The sequence below is a fragment of the Myotis davidii genome, unplaced genomic scaffold, assembly GCF_000327345.1.
Source record: "Myotis davidii unplaced genomic scaffold, ASM32734v1 scaffold149, whole genome shotgun sequence".
NCBI classification, from domain to species: Eukaryota; Metazoa; Chordata; class Mammalia; order Chiroptera; family Vespertilionidae; genus Myotis; species Myotis davidii.
In genome coordinates, this window is record NW_006352194.1 from 2,947,780 (window position 1) to 2,969,625 (window position 21,846).

Consider the following 21,846-nt stretch of genomic DNA (forward strand, 5'->3'; position numbering starts at 1 on the left):
AACTTAAAACAATAAAAATTTGTTATCTCATACCACTTCTGTGCAATAAGAATCTAGAGTGGCTTATTTGGGTGGTTCTGATTCAACGTCTCTCAAGAGAATGTAGTCAAGACATTGGCCTAGACAGCAGTCAACTGCAAATGGAAGATCTGTTTGGGAGAGGCCCACTCACATGGCTATTGGCAAGAGGTCTCAGCTGCTTGTCGTGCTGACCTCTCCGTAGGTTCTGCTTGGGTGTCATCATGACATGGCATCTGGCCGCCTCCAGACCAAACCATCCAAAAGAGAGCAAGACAGAAGCCACCAGTCTTTTATGACCCGACCTCAGAAGTCAGGGCCCATAGTTCCCACACTACCCTATTGGTTACTCCGGTTAGCCCTCTTCAGTGTCGGAGGCGATGGCGCAAGTGCTTGAACACAAACAGCTGAGGACCACTGGGGCCATCTTGGAGGCTGCCTACCGCAGCATTTGTAATTGAAAGCGTGTGAGTATAGGAGCTTGAGTGCTTCCAGATTTAGAAGGGACTGTATTCTTTCTCTCTCCTCAGGGCCTTTGCACATATTTTCTCTCCTTGGTCTGGAACCACTGTTTCCTCCCTCCAAGCTCTTCCTTTGCCCATTCCACCTTGCCTCTCTACCCTTAACCCTTTAACTGGCCAGCTCTGATTCTTCCTTTAGGACTGAGTGTAGATGTGACCTCTTCCAGGAAACCTTTCTGGTTAGTGGGACTCAGTATTGGCCATCTGATGATCTTTTAGGCAGTCATTGAGTCCCCAAAACCTGAGGCCCTGACCTCCCCAAACAGGAACCCCATATTCCACTTATACTTTCATAGTGTATTTTTCACTATCTTCTAATCATGTATAGATTAGATCCTGGCCCCTCTATATAATCCTAATCCTGTCCCCCACAAGAAAAATTCTTTGAAGATAGGGACTATGTATTTCTTCTCTATTTATACTCAGTATCCAAACCAGAGTTTGGCAGATAGGTTCCAAGTAGATGTGCAGAAAATACACATTTTGGCCAAATTCACAATACTTCCGTGTTAAAAACAATATTCTGCCAAAGCTGAAGATTTCCATCATAGAATAAACTTTTGGGATACAGGAATAAACTTTTATCAAGAACATATGAAATTTTAATAACAGGCATGAGTATAACTACAATTATTAAAAGTTTTAGTAGTCGCCCTAGCAGGTTTGGCTCAGTGGATAGAGCATTGGCCTGTGGACTGAAGGGTCCCGGGTTTAATTCTGGTTAAGGGCACATGCCCAGGTTGTGGGCTCAATTCCCAGTAGGGGGCGTGCAAGAGGTAGCCGATCAATGATTCTCATCATTGATGTTTCCATTTCTCTCCCTCTCCCTTCCTCTCTAAAATCAATAAAAATATATATTTAAAAAGTTTTAGTAGTCAATTTAAGTCTGGCATTATAGTACAGGAATAATTGTTTCTCGGCATTAGGGAAGATTCCTAAGGCCAGAATTTTCTGCTTTAGATTCTGAAGCTAGTTTGTGTTCCTTTACTGGTTTCCCCTAGTAAATCTCTGAGTGTTTCCACAGTCACCATTTTTACACACTTTAATAATAAATAAATGCTTTATGATTCCTAAATTTCTCATAACTTTTTCTATATTTATTCCATTGTTGATTATAATTTCAGGATACTTTTACTTACTATCTTACTATTCTATAAATAATCAGATTCACTATGAAATTAACTGTATAAAGGCCAGAAATCTCTTGGAAATAAAGGAATATAAGCCCTAACCGCTTTGGGTCAGTGGATAGAGCGTCGGCCTGCGGACTGAAGGGTCCCAGGGTCGATTCCGGTCAAGGGCATGTACCTTGGTTGCGGGCACATCCCCAGTGGGGGGTGTTCAGGAGGCAGCTGATGGATGTTTTTCTCTCATGGATGTTTCTAACTCTCTATCCCTCTCCTTTCCTCTCTGTAAAAATCAATAAAATATATTTTTTAAAAAAGGAATATAAAAGATTAGTTGAATGTATCATTAATGCATCAATCTGTCAAACTATAAGAAGATTTCTGGTTGTTTTTCTATTTATAAATATCAAATATGTAAGAATTTGCAATCTGGGATTTTCTGGATCTCAGACTTTCCTATTCTAATAATACATCACTAGATGGCGCTCTACCCTCTGCAGACCTCTTTGGCCAGGACTTGTTACTCTACTAGAAATAAGTAAACCATCACTAATTGCTTATAGCCAATCATATATAGCAAAAGTGTCACACCACCCCTAGGGAAGCCATTGACAAAATGAGAGCCTCCCCTTTTTTTAATACTACAGAGTATAAGAAGGCTGAGCTTTCTTTCTTCTTCTTTTTAAATATTTTTATTGATTTCAGAGAGGAAGAGAGTGATAGAAACATTAATGATGAGAGAATCATTGATTAGCTGCCTCCTGCAAGTCCCACACTGGGGACTGAGCCTGCAACCTGGGTATGTGCGCTGACTGGGAATCAAACTGTGACCTTCTGGCTCATAGACTGACGCTCAACCACTGAGCCATGCTGGCTGGACAGAGGCTGAGCTTTCATAGTTCGATGACACGGCTCCACAGCAGAAGTGCCTGTCATTCCTCCACTCTCCTAAAACCCAGGCAGCATCTGCAAAAAGAGTGAAGAGCTTCCATACCTAACAGGCAACTGATGGACCATCACAGACATTCACTTAGAGGTTAAGATACTGTGGCCTTTAACCCCATCCCAAAAAAGTATGTGTAAAGGTAATATACATTATCAGAATTCTGATCTCTGTAGAATGCAGGAATCTGCAATTTTAATAAGAAGCCCCAGGAAATTCTAATAGGGAACCTCACTCTTGGAAACGCTGTTTTGATTTTTCACTAACACCTGAGAAATGATTCCTAAAGCCAGAATCGTCTGCTTTAGATTCTGAAGATAGTTCGTGTTCTTTTACTGGTTTCCCCTGGTGAACCTTTGCCGACCTCACAATGAAAGGCCAATGTTTATCACGTCCTCCAGAGACTCCTCCTCCATATGGTACACCCCCCTCCGCCCGCTTCCTCTTCTAAGAGTTGATTGCCAAGCTGAGCCATCAGAGACCCCTCTCTCAAATCTTGGAGTTAAGAATGTGGGCCCTGCCCAGTCCAGTTTGTCTCAGTGGATAGAGCATCAACCTGAGGACTGAAGGGTCTTGGGTTCGATTTCAGTCAAGGGCACATGCCCAGGTTGCGGGCTTGATCTCCAGTGGGGGGCATGCAGGAGGCAGCCAATCGATGAATCTCTCTCATTATTGATGTTTCTCTCCCTCTCCCTTCCTCTCTGAAATCAATAAAAATATATTTTAAAAAAAGAAAAATGAATGGGGGCCTTGCCCTCGAGCCCGCAACCCTGTCATGTATCCTGACCAGGAATCAAACCATCCCCTCAGTGCATGGGGTCATGCCCAACCAACTGAACTGCACAAGCCAGGACTTCTTTCTTTCTTTCTCTTTTAAAGATGTTTCTGGGGTGATTTTCAAAAATATACATATATTTTTATTGATTTCAGAGAGGAAAGGAGAGGGAAATAGAGATTGAAACATCAGTGATGAGAGAGAATCATTGATCGGCTGCCTCCTGTACACCCCCTACTGAGGCTCGAGCCCTCAACCTGGGCACGTGCCCTTGACTGGAATAGAACCCGGGACCCTTCAGTCCACAGGCCGACTCTCTGTTCACTGAACCAAAGTAACTAGGGCTGGGATGATTTCTTAAAATTGATTTTAGAGAGAGAAGAAGGGAGGGAGAGAGAGAGAGAAACATCAATTTGTTGTCCCACTTATTTATGCATTCATTAATTGATTCTTTATGTGCCCTGACCAGGTATCAAACCCAAACCTTGGCATATTGGGACGATGCTCTAGCCAATGGTGCTCTACCCAGCCAGGGCTCCTAAAATTTTCTGTCTTCAGCCATTATGTACACCTTCTCCTGTAGATCATAATGTAGGTCATTAACATATGTATCAATGTTATCTTAAATTCTTTGCTAATCCCAATGTTTGGGTCACTTGCAGGCCTCTTTCTATGGACTGAGCTTTCTCTTCATTACAGGTCATAGTTTCTTGTTTTGTTGAGGTCTAATAATTGTATTATACCTTAGACATTGTATATGTCATAGAAACTGGGCCCTGTTCTCTTCCTCTGAAGAATGTTGCGTTTTATTCTTCTTGTGCCCTCCATCCATTTCTATGAGCCCTTCCCACATTCCATTCTGTCTACCCACACTGTCCCCAAGCCTTCCAGACAGCACTTCTAAAGAATTTTACTGTGAAGAAAAGCAGAGAGGTAGGCAGTGCCTGAAGGGGGCTGTGTGGTCAATAAAAAGGTTTTGTTTGTTTGTTTTTAATATGAGACAAGTTACAGAAATTAAATGGAGTGTCTCTAGTGGAGAAGAAAATTAGGAGTGGGGAATCCAGGGTGAAGTGGAAAAAATCATTCAGCAGACGGGGGTCCATATGGTCAAAGATGAAGTGTGCCATGAATTGAAGAGATGGAGAGCTGCTGGGGGCAACAACCAACACCCCCTTCTCCCCTCCCCTTCCTTATGATGCAAACTGTCCCGTTCACAGGTTCCTCCATTCAAGGTTGTGGATACTCATACCTTAGTGTTTTTTCTCTTTTACTCCCAAGTGCCTCCCAAGGCAAGAACTGGAGAGCTGGAAATAATGAATAAGTTGGTTGTTATGTTTCTCTGAGATCCACGAAGGCGTTGCAGCATTCTTTAAGAGCACCAGGGGGCCCACGTAAAATTTATTCAAAGACTGAGTGTGAGCCAGGAAGGGACCCGCTCTGCTACTACCTGGCTGCAATTGGACAGAGGGTTTCAAATCACTAGAGGCTTGAAGGAAGGTCAGTCTGTTTTCTACCTGCTTCTCCAAAATGTGGGCAGACGGTCAGAGTCTGGGGCAGTGGTATCTGCTGAGCCACAGCAGCCGGCTGCTTTGCCAGGAAAGTTTCTGTGCAGGGCATGGGTGTCCTGAGACAAAGGGCTACAGAGCAGAGACAATGACCCTGCTGTGTGGCCCCAGCCCGTGGGCCCGAGACGATTCCTGGAGACATTTTTGTTGGGTTACTGCACACCCACAAATAGCTGCTTGAAAAGGGAAAAGAACAAAACTTGACAACTAGAGGGTTATTTAGAAAAAGCATTTTAAAACTAACAGATACACAGATACGCCTGTTCCCTCTTGCAATAGGCTCTAAATTGTTCTCCTAGCCTCCGGTCTCTCCCACACCAATCCATGCTGCATGTTGTAGCAGGATAGCCCTCCTTAAAGCACAGGTTTCATCTTGTTGCAATGTTCAAGTACCTTCAATGGCTCCCTGTTGCCTTTAAAATAGCCAAGCAGCCCAGCCAGCATGGCTCAGTTTAGTCTTGACCTATGAACCAGAAGGTCAGGGTTTGGTTCCCAGTCAGGGCACAAGTCTGGGGTGCGGGCTTGATCCCCAGTGTGGGGCATGCATGTAAAAGGCAGCCAATCGATGATTCTCTCTTATTATTGATGTTTCTATCTCTCTCTCCTCTCCCTTCCTCTCTGAAATCAATAAAAATATATATAAAATAAAATAAAATAGCCAAGCATTGAAGATGCTTCGTAGTGGAGCTTCTCGTCTCTTCCCACCCCATCGGCCCCTGCACCTGGGACATCTGCTGGGCTGAATCTCTCTCCAGCAGGGCTCTCTTCCTTATCTCTCTTCCTCTGCTCCCACTCTTCCCTGAATCACTTGCACTCAATTTTTATCACTCTTAGTTTATTTTTTAAAACATATTTTATTGATTTTTTTTTATGGGAAGGGAGAGGGATAGTTAGAAACATCGATGAGAGAAAAACATCCATCAGCTGCCTCCTGCACACTTCCCACTGGGGATGTGCCTGCAACCAATGTACATGCCCTTGACTAGAATCGAACCTGGGACCTTTCAGTCTGCAGGTCGAAGCCCTGACCATTGAGCCAAACTAGTCAGGGCTATCACTCTTAGTTTAGATGTTATTTCTTTTGGGGGCCTTCTTTCCTACCCACCAACATCTGGGCTGAACTAGGTGTCCCAGCAAGAGGCTTACACGATACCCTGATTTTCCTATTTCAAAAATAATGGTTGTTTAATTGTTTCTCTTTCCTGCTACACAATAAATTCTGTGAGATCAGGAAGAAGACAAAGATGTCTGTTCCTACCACTTCTATTCAAAATAGTACTGGAAGGTCTAGCCAGGGTAATTAGGCAAATTTAAAGGAAAAACTAAAATTATCTCTATTTATAGATGGCACACAAGAAGCAACCAATGAATGCATGAATCGGTGGAGCAACAGATTGATGCTTCTCTTTTGCTCTAAATTCAATGGATAAAATAAAATAAAAAAGACTTTACAGAAAAAAAACTTAGAGCTAATAAACAATTCAGCAAAGTTGTAGGTTGCAAAATCAATATGTAAAAATCACTAACAAGAAATGAATAGAAAAAAAAAAGTAAAACCACAGCAAAAATCACTAGCAATGAACAACTTAAAAGACTTAATACTAGTATGATGGCAATACTCCCGAAATGACCTACAGGTTCAATGCAATCCCTATCAAAATCTCAGCTTCTTTTTTTTGGCGAAAATTGACAAGCTAATCCTAAAATTCATGTGGAGACGTAAGGGACCCAGAATAGCTAAAATATTTTGCAAAGGAAAAATAAAAAAGATGGAGGACTGAATAAAGTTGGAGGACTTATGCTTCCAGATTTCAAAACTTACTCCATATCAAGACGGTGTGGTATTAGCATAAGAACAGAAATATAGATTAATGAAATAGACTCCAGAGTCCAGAAATAAGTCCTTATATTTATGCAAGGACTTATTTGATAAGGATACCAAGAAAATCCAATTCAATTTAGCACTACTAACTAACTGAATTTACACATATGCCTGGCACAGTGTAGGCGCTTAATGATAAACATCATTATTGGTTATTTTGGTTCCATTCTAATGTCTCTTATACTTCCCTGAGTCCCCAAACTTTGGCATCTTGGCACCTCTGGTGGTTAACAGCAGGCCTTCAAATGGTATTGCTTTTGTGACATTTAATCAAGGTAACACGTTTCCAAACCCCCAGAACGGTCTGCTGATGGCGACCCGCCTTTTCCATCATTCTTTCAAAGTGAGGACGAGGTGTTTGAGAAAGCTCGGGCTTTCCCTCAGGACACTATTCACATGGTCAGGAAAAGGAAGTGTTTAGGAAAGGTCTTTGCCAGCTCTAAAATTCATTGAAATCAACTCAACAAACATTTGATTTAACATTTTTTATTTTTGGACATTGTCTGTTAAGCATTTAATATCTTTTATTGATTCAGTGGCCAACTAAGGCAGCATCTGCTGTTAGGAAAGGCACCTGTCAGAAACAAAATGTACAAATGTACTGCAAGGCCCCTGTCACAGGAGACCACCAAGCTCCGAGAGCAGGGACAGTGACTTCATGGGTTTAGTAGCACCTCAACTTGCACACAGGAGCCCTTACAGGACTTTTATCAGTTAAAACAAAACACTCGAACCCTTTTATTTCCTCCCCGTCACTTCTCTACGTCTCTTCTTTCCTCCATTTCCAAGCTTTCATTTAGCAAAAGAAACAGATACTAGAAGGTAACTCCTCGAGTAATTCCAGGACCAGGCTACTGTGGGCAGAAGAGTCTGGTTTTAGAGCTGGAATATTTTTTTAAAAAATTGTTTTTAAAGCAGAATACATTTAGGTAACATATCTATTTGGAGCTTGAGTCCTTAAAGAAATGGCTTTGCCCTGGTTCCACACCTTGCTCCCTGGGCCTAAGTGGGGAGTGGGGAGGGGAGGAGAGGGAGAGGGGGATGAAGCAGGAATTGTTAGCGCTCTGGTGGGTTTAGAAAGGACTCCTCTCGCTACAATCAGGGAAGCTCAAAGGTGGCTACCAACTGGCTCTGCCCCCACTTCCGCTTTCGGTTTGGAGCCCAGACCCCTGACCTCCACTCGGACACACGGACAAGTCTGCCCTCTTGTGCAGTCCACAAAGGAGTCCGTGTTCTTTGCGCCAGGATGCTGGAGAAGAGTGTGATACAACAAAAATATGGACTTTAGAGTCATCTGGGTTTGAGTCTTTGCAACTGACTAGCTGTGTGACTTTGGACAAGTGCTTTTTCTCGTGGAGTGTGAGATTCTCATCTGCCAAGGGAAAAAGAATACGCCCGAGGTTATTGGGAAAAATAAATCCTATAAGGTAACGCCTATGAAAGCACCTCGCAACGTGCCTGGTACGTGGTGGGTATTTAAACACAGTACAGGGAAAAGGTGTCTGGGGAGGAAGAATTTGCCAGTATTTCTCCAGACATATTTAAGGGAGCATTTTTATAGTGGGATGGCCTGAGTGGTGTGACCCGGGTGTCAGTCCTCTCACCTCCCTGGTCCTCAATTTCTCCTCCAAAGGGATTCTAATCCCATGAGGGAGAGACTCCTAGAATTGAAGTTAAATGTCAGAGTGTGTCACTTTCTGTAACAGAATAAGGATTGATTACCTTCTTTTCAAGATGCCTTCCATTCCAAGATGCACAATTGATTTTAAAAACAGGAGAGAGAGAGAGAGAGAGAGAGGGAGGGAGAGAGAGAGAACAACTACATTAAGGGACCCATCAATTTTAAGACACATTCTGAGTTCATAATCATTAAAATGTAAAAAAATGTTTTGCAATTGAAGAAATATCGTAACAGCAGCGCCACCAGCTCCCATTCATTTAGCATTTGCTGGTGCCAGGCACTATCAGAGCTGCTTTACTGAGACCATGACTCGTTATTGTAGCCCCGTGAGGCAGATGTTATCATTTTCACTTCAAGGTCAAGAAACCAGATACGGAGAGGTCAAGTCACTTCCCCAAGGCCACACAACCAGGAAGTAGGGCTCGGAAGGCAGGTCTTCTTAACTCCAAATCACTTTAAGGGGTCAAAGAGGCCAGCTCTCTATAGAGAAATGAGTTGTGAACGAGGTACTTTGAATGTGTCCTGACTTTCTGCAAGGTGACCAGGAAAGGGCACAGGTAACATAAATAGAGCTGTAATCTAATCTGTCCAAACACTGGTTCTCGAGCGAACGTGTTAACCCGAGAGCGAGGATTGCTCAGAATCCAAATCGAGGGGAGCCGAGAAATGAGACTGAGCCAGGGTTAATCCGCCCAGAGCGAAGGAGGGGCTCTGACCAGCCAGCAGGCTGTTCCAGGCCCCTGGACACTGCAGCAATCAGTAGTGTCCTAGAGGCCATTAATCCTCAAGGTCACCCTATGCCTGCCAATCTGACTTTTACTAACGATTAGAAACCTTTGGGGAAGAATTCCGTGTTCTCCTCAACCTTTCTTAAAGAGGGAAAGGTGTGCTGATCAATCCATCGTCCTGAGCTAGTTAGCGGTCATCTAGTACTGGAATAAGTTACAAATTAATGAGCTGGTTTTCTGGTTGGTTAGTCCAGTTAGTTCCCTTGATTATGGGATTGAATAGTTCGCTCGGCAAAGCTGTGGATATAGTCCTTACTCTGACATGACTCAGTTGTTGACACTCTCAGGAGCATGCCCTGACCCCTAACCCCTGACCCCTGACCAGAAAACTCCTGGGTTGTCTGTCTGTCTAGCTATCATTTTTGAGGGAAGAGAGCCAAACTCACATCATTGGATTCCCTTCACAGCTCTACCTCCTCAGATGACAAAAGGGTATTCCACAGCTTTTTGGTAAGGTGGCAGCAGAGATATGGACACAGTGGGGGTGGGGAGGGCAGGGCAGGATGGGGGTGGGGGTTGCCTGAAGCTTCAGGGGTTGGATGAGAAGCCCCTGTCGATCTGACGGGAAGGAACTCGTATTGAAGCTGCCAAAGGAGAAACGTGCTTGTTGGTCTTGACTGGAGAAGGCTCTTCAGACAGTAGCTGAGATAGCACCAGGGTGGGGGTCACCGAGTCTCCACGTGGACGTCAACAGGGCTGAAGGTCACAGTTGCAGGCTGTTGGCTGCTGCTGCTGGTAGGGCCTTGAGCATAAGGGGAGACTGGCTTGGGGCCCTTGGGCTCCAGCTCCCGCCTCGCCCTCATTTTCCTGCAACGAGATACGCACACTTGGTTGAGTCTCTCCCCTCCTCTGCCCCAGGGAGTGAGTTCTGTGACTATGGCTCTGGCGAAGAGATTAATGTTGATCATCATTAAATTATGTTGCTTAATTGCCAACCATAGAATTTCACAGCTGGATGGCACCTTAGACATTGGCTAGTCTGACCCTTTGATTTTTTTGTTTAATCTAAATTATATACTTTATTTTATTTTTTTTTCTTATTAATGAAAGAGTAAACTGTCAGATAGGTGGCTGTATTAAAGACAAGACAAAGATGTTCCATTTTTGGTAGCATGACTTAAGTTTTGCAGCCTCATTATGCTTGCTAATTTTATTGCTAGAAATATTTAGTAACTTTCAACATAATTGAGAAGAGAATATACTTAAAATGCATATCCTGCCCTTCATTTCATATGCCATAAAGTTCAATAATTAACAACAATCATTCATTCTAATGTCTATGTATTTCCTCTTGTTGACCTGTCATAATTCTTTTTTAAAAATGTCAAATCCTCAGAAAAGTTGCACAAATAGTACAATTAATATTCGAATACCCTTCACCAAACAGTTCACTGGTTGTTAACAATTTGCCAGATTTGTTTTCTCTCTCTCTCTCCCTCTCTCCTCTCTCTCTCTCCCTCACCCTCTCTCTCTGTCTCTCTCCCCACCCCCCACCACTTACACACACATACATACATACACACAGAAGTGTGTGTGATTTCTTACAATCACAAGCCATTTGTGAGTTAGTTGCAGACACTATGCCACCTTACCCCTCGGTAGTACTAATAACAAGGGCATTCTCCAAGGTAACCATCACACAATTATCACACTTTGAGATCCTTCCATTTGAAAGATGATAAAATCGGCACCGAGAGGTTAAATGACTTGCCTGACAGACCAAACATCATTTAAACAGGGGCGAGTGGAGTCTTCGTCCACCTTACCCGCTCGGAAAGGGGCTTAGAGTCCCATCAACGACCGAGAGGAATGACGGGTAGACACGGGGGTTTGATGCCACTTCCTGGTTTGGGATAGACTCAAATTGTAACACCCCAAAGGATTTTTAAAAATAAGTTATTACATGTTATCATTATCATGATTATTACTTGTAGTGGTGTAGTATTTTCTTTGGAGCGAGATGGACTGGGCTGAGTCCTAACTCTGGCGATTAGGGCTACGTGACCTTGGCCATGTTACTTCATCTTCCTGTGCCTGTTTTTTCATGTCTAAAAATTTGGGGATAACAGTAGGACCCACCTCGTGGGGTTGTTGTGAAGTGTAAATGACTTAATACATGTAAGAAGCTTAGGACACGCGTGGCACATAGTAAGAGATGAATATATGTCATCTACCGATATAAATAATATTAATTTTATGATAAAAACAATGCGTGTTTATTAATCCTCAAAAATAAGGATGGCCCTAGCCGGTTTGGCTCACTAGCTAGAGCATCGGCCTGGTGACGGAAGGGTCCCAAGTTCGATTCTGGTCAAGGGCATGTACCTTGGTTGCAGGCTCATCCCCAGTGGGGGGTGTACAGGAGGCAGCTGGTCGATGCTTCTCTCTCATCGATGTTTCTAACTCTATCCCTCTCCCTTCCTCCCTGTAAAAAATCAATAAAATATATATTAAAAAAACAACTATATCCATTGGACCTGAGGTGAAAGAAATAAAAAGCAAAATGAAATTTAAATTAAAAAAAAAATAAGGATGCATGGGCCCTTCCCCTAGAAAAACCAACCACCAACTAACTAGTAGCAACCCCATACAGCCCCTGCTTGTTAACACCTTGTTGTGTCTCATTTGAGCCCTCCTTGAATGTGAGTGTGTAATCCAGGTGACTTATCATACTGACATAATGTTTTTTAAACTTTGACAATTGATTTCTCCTTGAAAAGAATGACCTTCTAGCAAAGTTGTGATTAGAGGTGATAACAACATTTATCCTTCATGCAATCAAGTTCTATTATTTTATTTTATCTTATTGGGTCCCAGAAAGTGGAGTCACGTGTACATGTATTTGTCACCCCAATTAGTCATGTGGTTCACCCAGCAGAGGACTACCCAAGAGAAGAGGATTGAAACATCCCTCTATTACCTGCATATATGTACAGGTGTTTGCCACCATGCTCAAGGCCTATACCATTGTCATTATCACTGTTATATTTAAAAAAATATTATCTCCAAGTACAAAAATATTTGGTCACTGTGAAGTTCCTATAGGGGAGCAGATATCAAAAAAGGACCCACAAAGGGCTAGAGGCTGAGGATGGACTCTTGGGTGCTGCTGGGTACGTGACGGGCACCCACACGCGTTAGCTCCCATTCATTCTGGCGTCCCTGGAGGGATCCATACCTGTTGTACACCTTCAGCAAGATCAGAACCACGGTGAAGATGATGATGACAACCACAACAACAGCAGCAACGATGGCTCCAGAACCTACAAGGAGGAGAGGAGAGGTGACAAATGTGGGACCTGAAATGCGGGGAGCAGTCAGAGCCTGGGAGGGGGGCTCCTACCGTGGCACCTGACATCCCCACTGGGCCAAGGGGAAGACAAGAGAATCCCGCACCTCACTGCTGACCCCGGGACAGAGTCACGTCTGAGTAGCCGTGCTCCCTACTCACAATGGGGCTTGGGAGCTATGTCCTCAGCACATCGCCTGCCAAAACTCTGCCTTGGGTCAAGTCCAGCGTAACCCAGCTTTAAACCTCTTTTGTGAAACAGGCAAGCAAAATACCCTTCCCTCTTTTTTCTTTATTTTAAACTATTCCTCACTGGAGGATATTTTTTCCATTGATTTTTAGAGAGGAAAGGGAGGGAAGGGAAGGAAAAAGAGAGAGATTGGTTGCCTCCTGCACGCGCCCCAAATAGGGCCGAGGATTGAATCTGCAACCCAGGTACGTGCCCTTGACTAGGAATCGAACCCGCGACCCATCAGTGCATGGGCTGACACTCTAACCACTGAGCAACACCGGCCAGGGCCCTTCCCTCTTTTTGATAATATGAAAGTAATATGTAATTTTTGTAGAAAAATTTGAAAATATAAACAAAAAAAGGGAGAGAGAGGATAAAGACCTCATTGCTCCAAGAATCACTGATTTTCTACACATATATCCACCTTCACCTTAATCCAGCTCCCTGCCAGCACCAGAGCCTGGACCTGTTCATTACTGGGGGACACACCACATGTCAGGAGGCCTGCTACATTTGCAGAAGTGTATACCAAGTCAACTGAAATGACTGAAACGGACCCAGCCTTCCCCCAATACAATCAACTGGTATTCTGAACAGTGGACCTCAAATGTTTCCTCCTGGGGACCCCTTGTTCCTGCAGATGCCTCACCTGGGCTAACTCCTCCCACCTACATTCATTTACTCCTTTGTGAACTGATGGGATGTGTTTGCCTTGCAAAATTAGTATGAAAGTAGCTACACTTTAAGGCGACCCATTTAGAGACATCTTACAAAAGATTCAAATTCCCATGGCCCTCGAGACCCCAAAACTCCCCAATGAAAATAATAGTAGTAATAATACTACCCATTAGGTACTTAGCACACATCTAGCTGTTCTAAGTTCTTTACATGGATTGTCTCTTTTAATCCTCACCTACCTTATGTGGTAACTTCATTAATATCCCACTAATAGATGAAGAAACAGGCACAGTGCAGTGAAGTCACATGCTCAAGGTCGCCCCGTTGGCAAGCAGTAGAACTGAGACCGAGACCCAGGCAGTCTGTCTCCAGAGCCCAAGCTCTTGACCTCTAGACCAGGAGCTGACCTTGACGCTTGCCCCGCCATCCCTCCCCCAGCTGCCACGCCAAGTGGACCTTACTCTTGTACAGAAAGTCGTCTTCTCTGGTGGTCACGTTCAGTGAGAAGAAGGTGGTCCCCCCCAGAGGGGTGGCTGTGGTCATCTTGATCCTGGTGAGAGTGAAGATGAAATTTTGTTTCAGATCAGAGTGAGCTTTATAACCCCGGTGTGATGCTTCCTCTGGTCTTTATCTGGCTGATCGGAGAATATCCAAGCCTTTAGCAAGTCAATACAGGCCCTTTCCTATATACTCTAGGGAATTAAAATTCTGTCTGATATTTGTAAAGAACTTCATTTTTCAAAGCAGTTTAAATTCATTCAACATTTATTAAACTCCCCCTGACCAGGTTCACACAGAATGTCTGAATTGCTCTTCAAGAAACGGTGTGAGGGAGGTTATTATTATTGTCATTCGACTGATGAAACTGAAGCCCCCCCAAACTACAAGGCGCCCAAGTTTACCCAGCAGAAGTTAACCTAGGACATCTGCCTTCCACACTACAGGGCTTTTCACCGCCTGCAACAGTGTCTGGAATGATAGTCCTGCTTTTAAATGTTTTATAATCTAAGGAGGTGCTGGGGTCCAGCCCCAGCAGGTCCAGGGGTCCCCAAAGGTGTGGACGGAGTTGGCGAAGAAGGAATGACACGGAGACAGCGTTCAGTTGATCAGCAGCCTAGCCAGGATCTCCAGCCAAGTTCTGGTCTGGATCTCCAGCGAAGTTCTGGTGTTTATTGTCTTGTCACATCTGTATTTATACCAGTTGATTTTAATCCTGTCCATTTCTATTGCAAAGGTTAGGGCGTTTCTTATCTCCGGCTTCCGGCAAATTCCCCCTTTTTTATTTTTTAAATGATAGCGCATGCAAATCAGTGGCCACCTCTCAGATTGGGCCATTTAAGACTCGGAAGAAGACTGGCAAGCAATGACAGTGAGCATAACTATAAACATAGTGGATGGAGCTCACAAAGAGCCCCATTCCTGTAGAAGATGGGGAAAAAAATTAACTGTGATGATGAAGTAGTCAGTGACATAAGCCACGGAGGAGATCCATTCACATGGGCTGACGGGTGAGAGGAAGGAGAACAAAGGTCAGGTTGCACAAAGCTCTCCGTGGGAAGAGAGTTGATGCATGCTGAGCATTTATCATGCACCAGGCCCTGTCCCAGGTGCCTTCACACACCACATAAGCTCATTTAATCCTCTCATTTTGCAGCTGAGCAAACTGAGGCTGCGTGGTTGAGTGAATGCACCAAAGTCACACAGCTAGGAAGGTGTGGAGCCTGGACCGGGAACTGAACTGTGACCTCCTGGTTCAGAGGTCGACGATCAACCAACAGCCACGCCAGCCAGGGTATATATTATTCTTTATAATTAAAAAAGTATTTCTGCCCTGGCCGATGTGGCTCAGTTGGCTGTGTCATTCCTTGCACCAAGAGGTTGCTGGTTCAAATACGGTCAGGGCACATGCCCAGGTTGCAGGTTGTGGGCTCCCTCCCCAGTTGGGGGCATGCAGGAGGCAGCAGATAGATGTTTCTCTCTCCCTTTTGCTTCCTCTTTCTCTAAAAGTAATCAATAAAAAAATATTTAAGAATACTAAAGTCCTGGTTGAACTGAAAGGTCCCGGGTTCGATTCTGGTCAAGGGCACAGGCCTGAGTTGTGGGCTCGATCCCCAGTAGGGGGCGTGCAGGAGGCAGCCGATCAGTGATTCTCTTTCATCATTGATGTTTCTATCTCTCTCTCTCCCTCGCTCTTCCTCTCTGAAATAAACTTGGATTGAACAAATGTTTACAATCATATTTTCTTCTATTCTTTATTTAAAAAAACAACAAGAGACTCAGTTGAAATCCCTTTTCTATTCTATCTCAATCCTTCCCCCAAGGTTACTACCTTGGCTAATAGTGTATATTTTTTTCATCAAAGTTTAAAAAAATGTTTACTACATATATATATATGTCTATAAACATAGCATATACCCATAAACAGTATAATATATCCATAACACTTATATATATTGTGAGTCAACATATTTAGTAAAACAATATGAATCGAACACCTACTAAGTGATTGGCCCTGTGCTAGGTGCTGGGAATACATCATGAAATAAAAGACAAACTCCCTGCCTCCAGAAGCTCACATTCTATTTTATTTTATTTTGGGGGGGAGAAGCTCACATTTTAGTAGAGAAAGACTGTAGGTGTGACCACGGCATTCTTGGGCTCAAAAAACAACCATCTCCCCAGCGCCCACACTTCTAAATCTGGCAGCAAAAGCCCTTCATGGGCCATTTCCACCCTCTGTCTTCAAGCGTTCCGCTCCTCACACCAGCCTCTGCCAAAAGCTGTAACAATGGACCTCTCCATCACCCCTCACCCCCCGTCATTCCTGGTCTTTGCTGTCTCTGGGCTGGCTGCCCCGGGCTTTGCCCTCCCCAGGCCCCCTCAGTGGGCATCTCCCGAGAGCCCCCACCGCTGGGCCGCTTTTCTGCCAGGCCCCCCCAACTCCTGATGGAAATACTCCTCCACTGGGTCAGGCCGTCCGCGCCCCGGCTGGGGCTCCCGCCTCAGGAGCACCCTCTGTGGCCAGGCCCTGTGGATCCATAGGATGGACTCTGCCTTCACTTTCTCAGCTCTCCCCTAGGTCTCTGCCTAAAGCCTCCCGGCTCTTGTCTGCACCTCCCCGCTTAGACCAGACCTTCAAGACACCCAGCGGGGAGTCCCCTTGTGGCTCTGCCTCCTGACCTCCCCACCTTGGCCAACGTTTCTTTCCAACTGGACTTCCTGTGTCCTAACCGTCCTAAACAGGCACAGGTCAGCCATGCTCCCCCGCCTGCTCCCAATCCAAAAAGATCACATCCTTCAAGGCTCAGCCCAGTCACTCCAGGAAGAGTCCTCCCCGGACAGAATTAGCCATCCAGTCCTCTCCCTCCCTCCGCAGCACTCAGAGAAGACACCACAGCGTGCGGCTCACTGGCTGTGGCTGGCAGCTAAGCTCCCAGGTTCACTGAGGGTAGAGCCTGTTTCTGGTTCTTTCTCAAAGCCTTCTACCTGCCCCAGATAACGTGTCCGGATCCGCTCACCTTTGCCAGTGGAAGTACCTGGGGGAGTAACTGACCTTCTCCCAGCTTGGTTTGTGCACCTGTAAAATGAGGTAGCTTTTCCCAAGGGAGCTGAGGGGTAGAGGGTAGGTATGAAAAGTGCTTTTTCGTGTTCTAGTGGATATTAGGAAATATTTGCTGAACTAAATTACAGAGAGGTGGATCTGGAGCTCAAAACAACAACAAAAATATTTTTCTATAAAAATAAGTGTGGCTCTAGCGCCGGTTTGGCTCAGTGGATAGAGTGTCGGCCTGCGGACTGAAGGGTCCCAGGTTCGATTCCGGCCAAGGGCACATGCCTGGGTTGTGGGCTCGATCCCCAGTGTGGGGTGTGCAGGAGGCAGCTGATTGATGATTCTCTCTCATCATTGATGTTTCTATCTCTCTCTCCCTCTTCCTTCCTCTCTGAAATCAATAAAGAAATGTATTTAAAAATAAATAAATAAAAATAAGTGTGGACCAATATGAGAACATGGAATGAAAGTCTCCCCCCGTCCCCCCCCACAACTCCCCCCTACTCCTAAGGAGCGATACCTGCCCTGCCCCCCACACTGTTCTCCATCCCAGCACATAGTTTTAATATGCATCTGCCTATATACCCTCTGCTTCTATCCCCACCGATATCAAGCTGAGAAGATTCACCAGTCATGCTTTCTCAAAATTCCTTTTAACAACAGAAAAGAGAGGCGTGTGGGTGGCTGCTGATCAAGAGTCACTTCGTGAGGGAGACGTGGAGTAATCACCGGATAAGCTACGTCCTGCCTGTGCCCACGTCCGCCGTTAAACCAACAACACAAAAATGACAGAAGCCACCACCCGAGGGCCTGCACATGGCAGCACCTGTGGCAGGTATTTTTAAAATCCACGCTTTGGTTTAATTTGTTAACTTACGTAAAACAGGGTTTCCTCTCCCCTTGTTTCAGGTGAGGCCCCCAAGACTTGGGGATAAAGCTAACTGTCCATGCTCACACAGCCTGGAAGCTGGCCCTGCAACTTCAAAGTCTGTATCCTTCCCACCGCACCACCCCGCTGTGGGACACACTAGGGGGTCCAGGACCAGTCACCACAGAAACATGCGTACACACACACACTGACCGGTAATGCAGCGTCTAAGGCACCAGGACACGGCTCCTCTCGGGATGACCTCCTGGGCAACCTCCCCAGTTCCAGGTGCAACTCTTTTCGGTGGGCCCAGCTACTCTTCTTTCTGAGAGGGCAGTGAGCAATCTCAGAGCGTCTCTTGCCTCATCTCGGGACGAGGGCTCTCAATTACAGCTCTGTTCCTGCCACCTCAGAGCAGGCGGGCGGGAGGGAGGTGGAACAGTGATGGCCAAAGCTGTGGGTGTTTTCATGTGTGGAGCCCCAGCCGGTCTTGTTAACCCAGTGAGGTCCAGTAGGGGGATTTCAGTATCAAATATGGCTATGACCAGGGTCTATGGCTATAGAAAAGGGGGTGCATAGGAGTGTATGGGGTGGGTGATGCTGGTTTTCACTGACTGAGGTTAATTTAATAATAATAATAATCTATAATAATAAAAGCATAATATGCTAATTAGACCGGACAGCCAAATGACCTTCCAGACAACCTTCCAGACGAAGCCGGGGCTGTGAGGGCTGAGCCCCTTGCATGAATTTTGTGTATTGGGCCAATAATAATAATAGTACAACTATGTGCAAGGCACTGCACTCAGTGCTTTGTGTGGAAGGTCTTATTGAATCCTCATATCTATCTGGCAAGGAAGGTGCAGTCACTGTGCCCATTCTACAGATGAGAAAACAGAGGCTCAGAGCAGAGCGAAATCAATATAAGCTCACCAAGCTAATATTGTGGCTGTGCTAGCATTCAAGCTGGGTCTGTCGGATTCCATAACCCCTTCCCCCCGTGAATCCTCCCAGTGAATACACGAGATACAAATGGCCCAGCATCCAGAGCTCAAGTCAACATCAGGCTCTGATGGAAAACCTACACAGGCTGGGGCGCAGGAGAGAGAGGCAGAGCCCTTGCCGCAGGCCCCTGCCCCTGACTGATCCTACCTTACTGGTCCCTGCCCTGGGCAACACTGGACAACACTGGACGTCTTCAGCAGAGCCTTAATTACATTTACAAAATCAACAACGGATTGTTGTCCCTTGGGTTGTTTACAAATGGCCTTGTGTGGGAGGTCAGTTTGGGAAGTGATAGAGGGTCATGACCACTTACTCCTGAGCCACTCCTCCCTGTTCCTTGGTCAAGTGTCAGAGCCAAATCTGGAAGATGAATGTTGCCAGGCCTGCCTGTCGAAAATATCTCCCCTACTGCTCTGCCCCAGTGGTACCCTCCTTCCCTCTGGCTTGGCCTAAAAGTTCCCTGTTGGATAAGAAAGCAAAGACTACCACTCCTAGGTGACCCCTGCTCAAAAGGCCAACTGTAACTCAGAGTAAAGAACCCATGAATGACCTTGACCCACCAAAACATTGGGATTGATTTCCCCAATCACCTGAGAGATGGGAGGGTCAGCTTGACTCGGTCTTTTCCACAGACAAAAACCTCACTGATCCCAAGCAGCCCCTGGAGTTGTTGGGAAATTTTCATTATCAGAAAATTAATCTTCATGTTGGAACCAACATTTCCCTTCTTGTGATTTTCACCCATTGGTCCTAATTCTCAGCCCACAAAGGTAATCTGCTACCTCTTACACGTGACAACTGTCAGGTTAAAAGTACTTCTGTGGCCCTAGCCTATTTTGCTTAGTGGTTAGGTCTTCGTGTTGGCCCGTGAACGGAATTCAGGGTTGCAGGTTTGATTCTGTCCAGGGCTTGTACCTCATACCTTGATTGCAGGCTCCATCTCTGGTCAGGGTGTGTGTGGGAGGCAATCAATTGATGTGTCTCTCTCACATTGATGTTTCTCTCTCACTGTCTCTCCCCCTCCCTTCCACTCTCTCTAAAAATCAATGAGGAAAAAATATCCTCAGGTGAGGATTAAAGAAAAAAAGCTCTTCTATGCATGAAAGGTTAAATTCAGTCTTCCATTGGATGGAGCAGTTAAGGTAGCTGTTATCAACATTTCAATTTTACCTCCCACCAATAGGTGGCAATAGCAGTTGGTTAGAGTATGCCCCTTTGTACTTAACCTACAAATGACTGGTAAATGTCCTGTGAACTCAACCTTACATTACGATTCATAACAGTAGCAACATTACAGTTATGAAGTAGCAACGAAAATAATTTTATGGTTGGGTCACAACATGAGGAACTGTATTTAAAGGGCCAGAAGGTTGAGAACCACTGCTTTAAGTAAACGTTGGGGTTCCTCATTTTTCTGTGTCAATGTCTCCCTTAAATTCAATACCACAAACTGAACACATAACTCCAGAGGGGTCCTGAAATGTCTGGAATGACACTTTTCTTGACACTTATCAGAATTCTATATGACCTTGGTCAACTTTCTTCATCTCTTGGGTTTTCTGATCCATAAAACAGCAATTATAAACTCCAGAGGGTTGTTGTGAAAATGAAATAATGAAATAAATCATGTAACATATTTAGAACAGGGGCTGTGCACAAAACCTACTGGTATTACACTGGATTAATGCAAACAAATAGCTCATTCGCTTTATAGGGGCCACAGTACACTGCTCACACACATCCTGTTGATGTGCCTCTAAAACTTTTTCAGACTTTTTCTTATACTTGTTCATGGTCAATCAGAGCCCTAAGATTGGTAAGTAAAAGGGCTTGCTAAACTGCAAAGTGCAGTTTTATTTCCTTTTATGGAAATAAAAGGCAATGGCCGTTGCATTATTAATGGTAATGATATTAAGATGAGCTGCTGTCCAGTGACTAGGTCTCCATTACGCTCTTGTATAAATGTATTTTTGAACTTAAGTGCAGGACGTTGCATTGATTCCTGTTAGCCTTGATTTTGTTGATTTGGGCCTTCAGGAAAGAAACTCCAGCTCCATGAAGTATGATGTCCCAAGGAGGGAACTGAGGAGGGATTCCCCAGAACTACCTGAGGGTTCCAATTTTCTCCTCTATCTCCACTGAGGGCAGAGAGAGAGGAAATAATGACACCTCCCCCAGGAAGGCAAAAGTCCTAATGCAACTGCTAGAGCATGGGGGCTGTTGGGTGGGCCAAGGAAGAACAAGTAACAGATTCTTGGGGTGAGAATCAGGAGAACAGGGTTGCCTTTCTGACTCGTATTGCATGTGACTTTGGAAAGCTCTTCTCTCTCTGGACCTTAGTTTTCCCATCTGTAAAATGGTCCCATTTGAAGATGATCTCTAAGAACCTTTCCAATCTATAGTTCTGTTGTATGCAACAGCTATTCAGAGCTTAACTTGAGAACCAATATTTTCATTTTTCTTGGTAGATGCTGACTCGGGGGTGTTAGGAGAGGGAAGTCAGCATATGCAATTCATGCTGGAAGGCAGGAATTCTTCCTGGAAGGCATCTGAGACTGGACCAAACGGGGGAGAACTCCACACGGGGGTCTGAAGTGGCAGCAGCAGTGCATATGGGATGAACCTCCAAACACTCTGTTGGGCACATAGTAACCCAATTCTGCCTGAATCCCAAAGGGCCACCTCCTACACTCTCCCTTCCTGCTGGGCTCCACATCTCCCCGGCTCCATCTGCCTGCCTGTGCGTGGCTCTGTCCCCTTGTGTATTCCAGCTCCCAAAGATGGGATCCAACGTAGCTTAATGTTCCCTTGCACTTGGGGTCACCCACAATTACAAACCAAATACATGTTCCTTGTGGTTGGTTTTCAGAAATTAGGAAGCACATTTCTGGTTTCAGTTATCCACCTATTCTTTCATCCTCCCA

The 21,846-nt window shown here is 45.0% G+C and overlaps 1 protein-coding gene across 2 annotated transcripts in view; it reads right to left on the bottom strand.

The window, feature by feature from the left end:
* Positions 1 to 7,301: 7,301 nt before the first annotated feature.
* NCMAP (non-compact myelin associated protein) overlaps positions 7,302 to 21,846 on the bottom strand; it is a 21,846-nt gene continuing 7,301 nt past the window's right edge. Inside the window, exons 1-4 of one of the 2 annotated variants that reach the window (XM_006777535.2) lie at positions 18,131 to 18,561; positions 13,961 to 14,049; positions 12,479 to 12,563; positions 7,302 to 10,107 (exon numbers count right to left, since the gene is read on the bottom strand). In XM_006777535.2, the coding sequence (XP_006777598.1) occupies positions 9,966 to 10,107; positions 12,479 to 12,563; positions 13,961 to 14,042 (309 nt within the window). In that variant the 5' untranslated portion in view covers positions 14,043 to 14,049; positions 18,131 to 18,561 and the 3' untranslated portion in view covers positions 7,302 to 9,965. Of the gene's footprint in view, positions 10,108 to 12,478; positions 12,564 to 13,960; positions 14,050 to 18,130; positions 18,562 to 21,846 lie in introns of those variants that run through there. The other variant, XM_006777533.2, reaches the window with a different exon arrangement.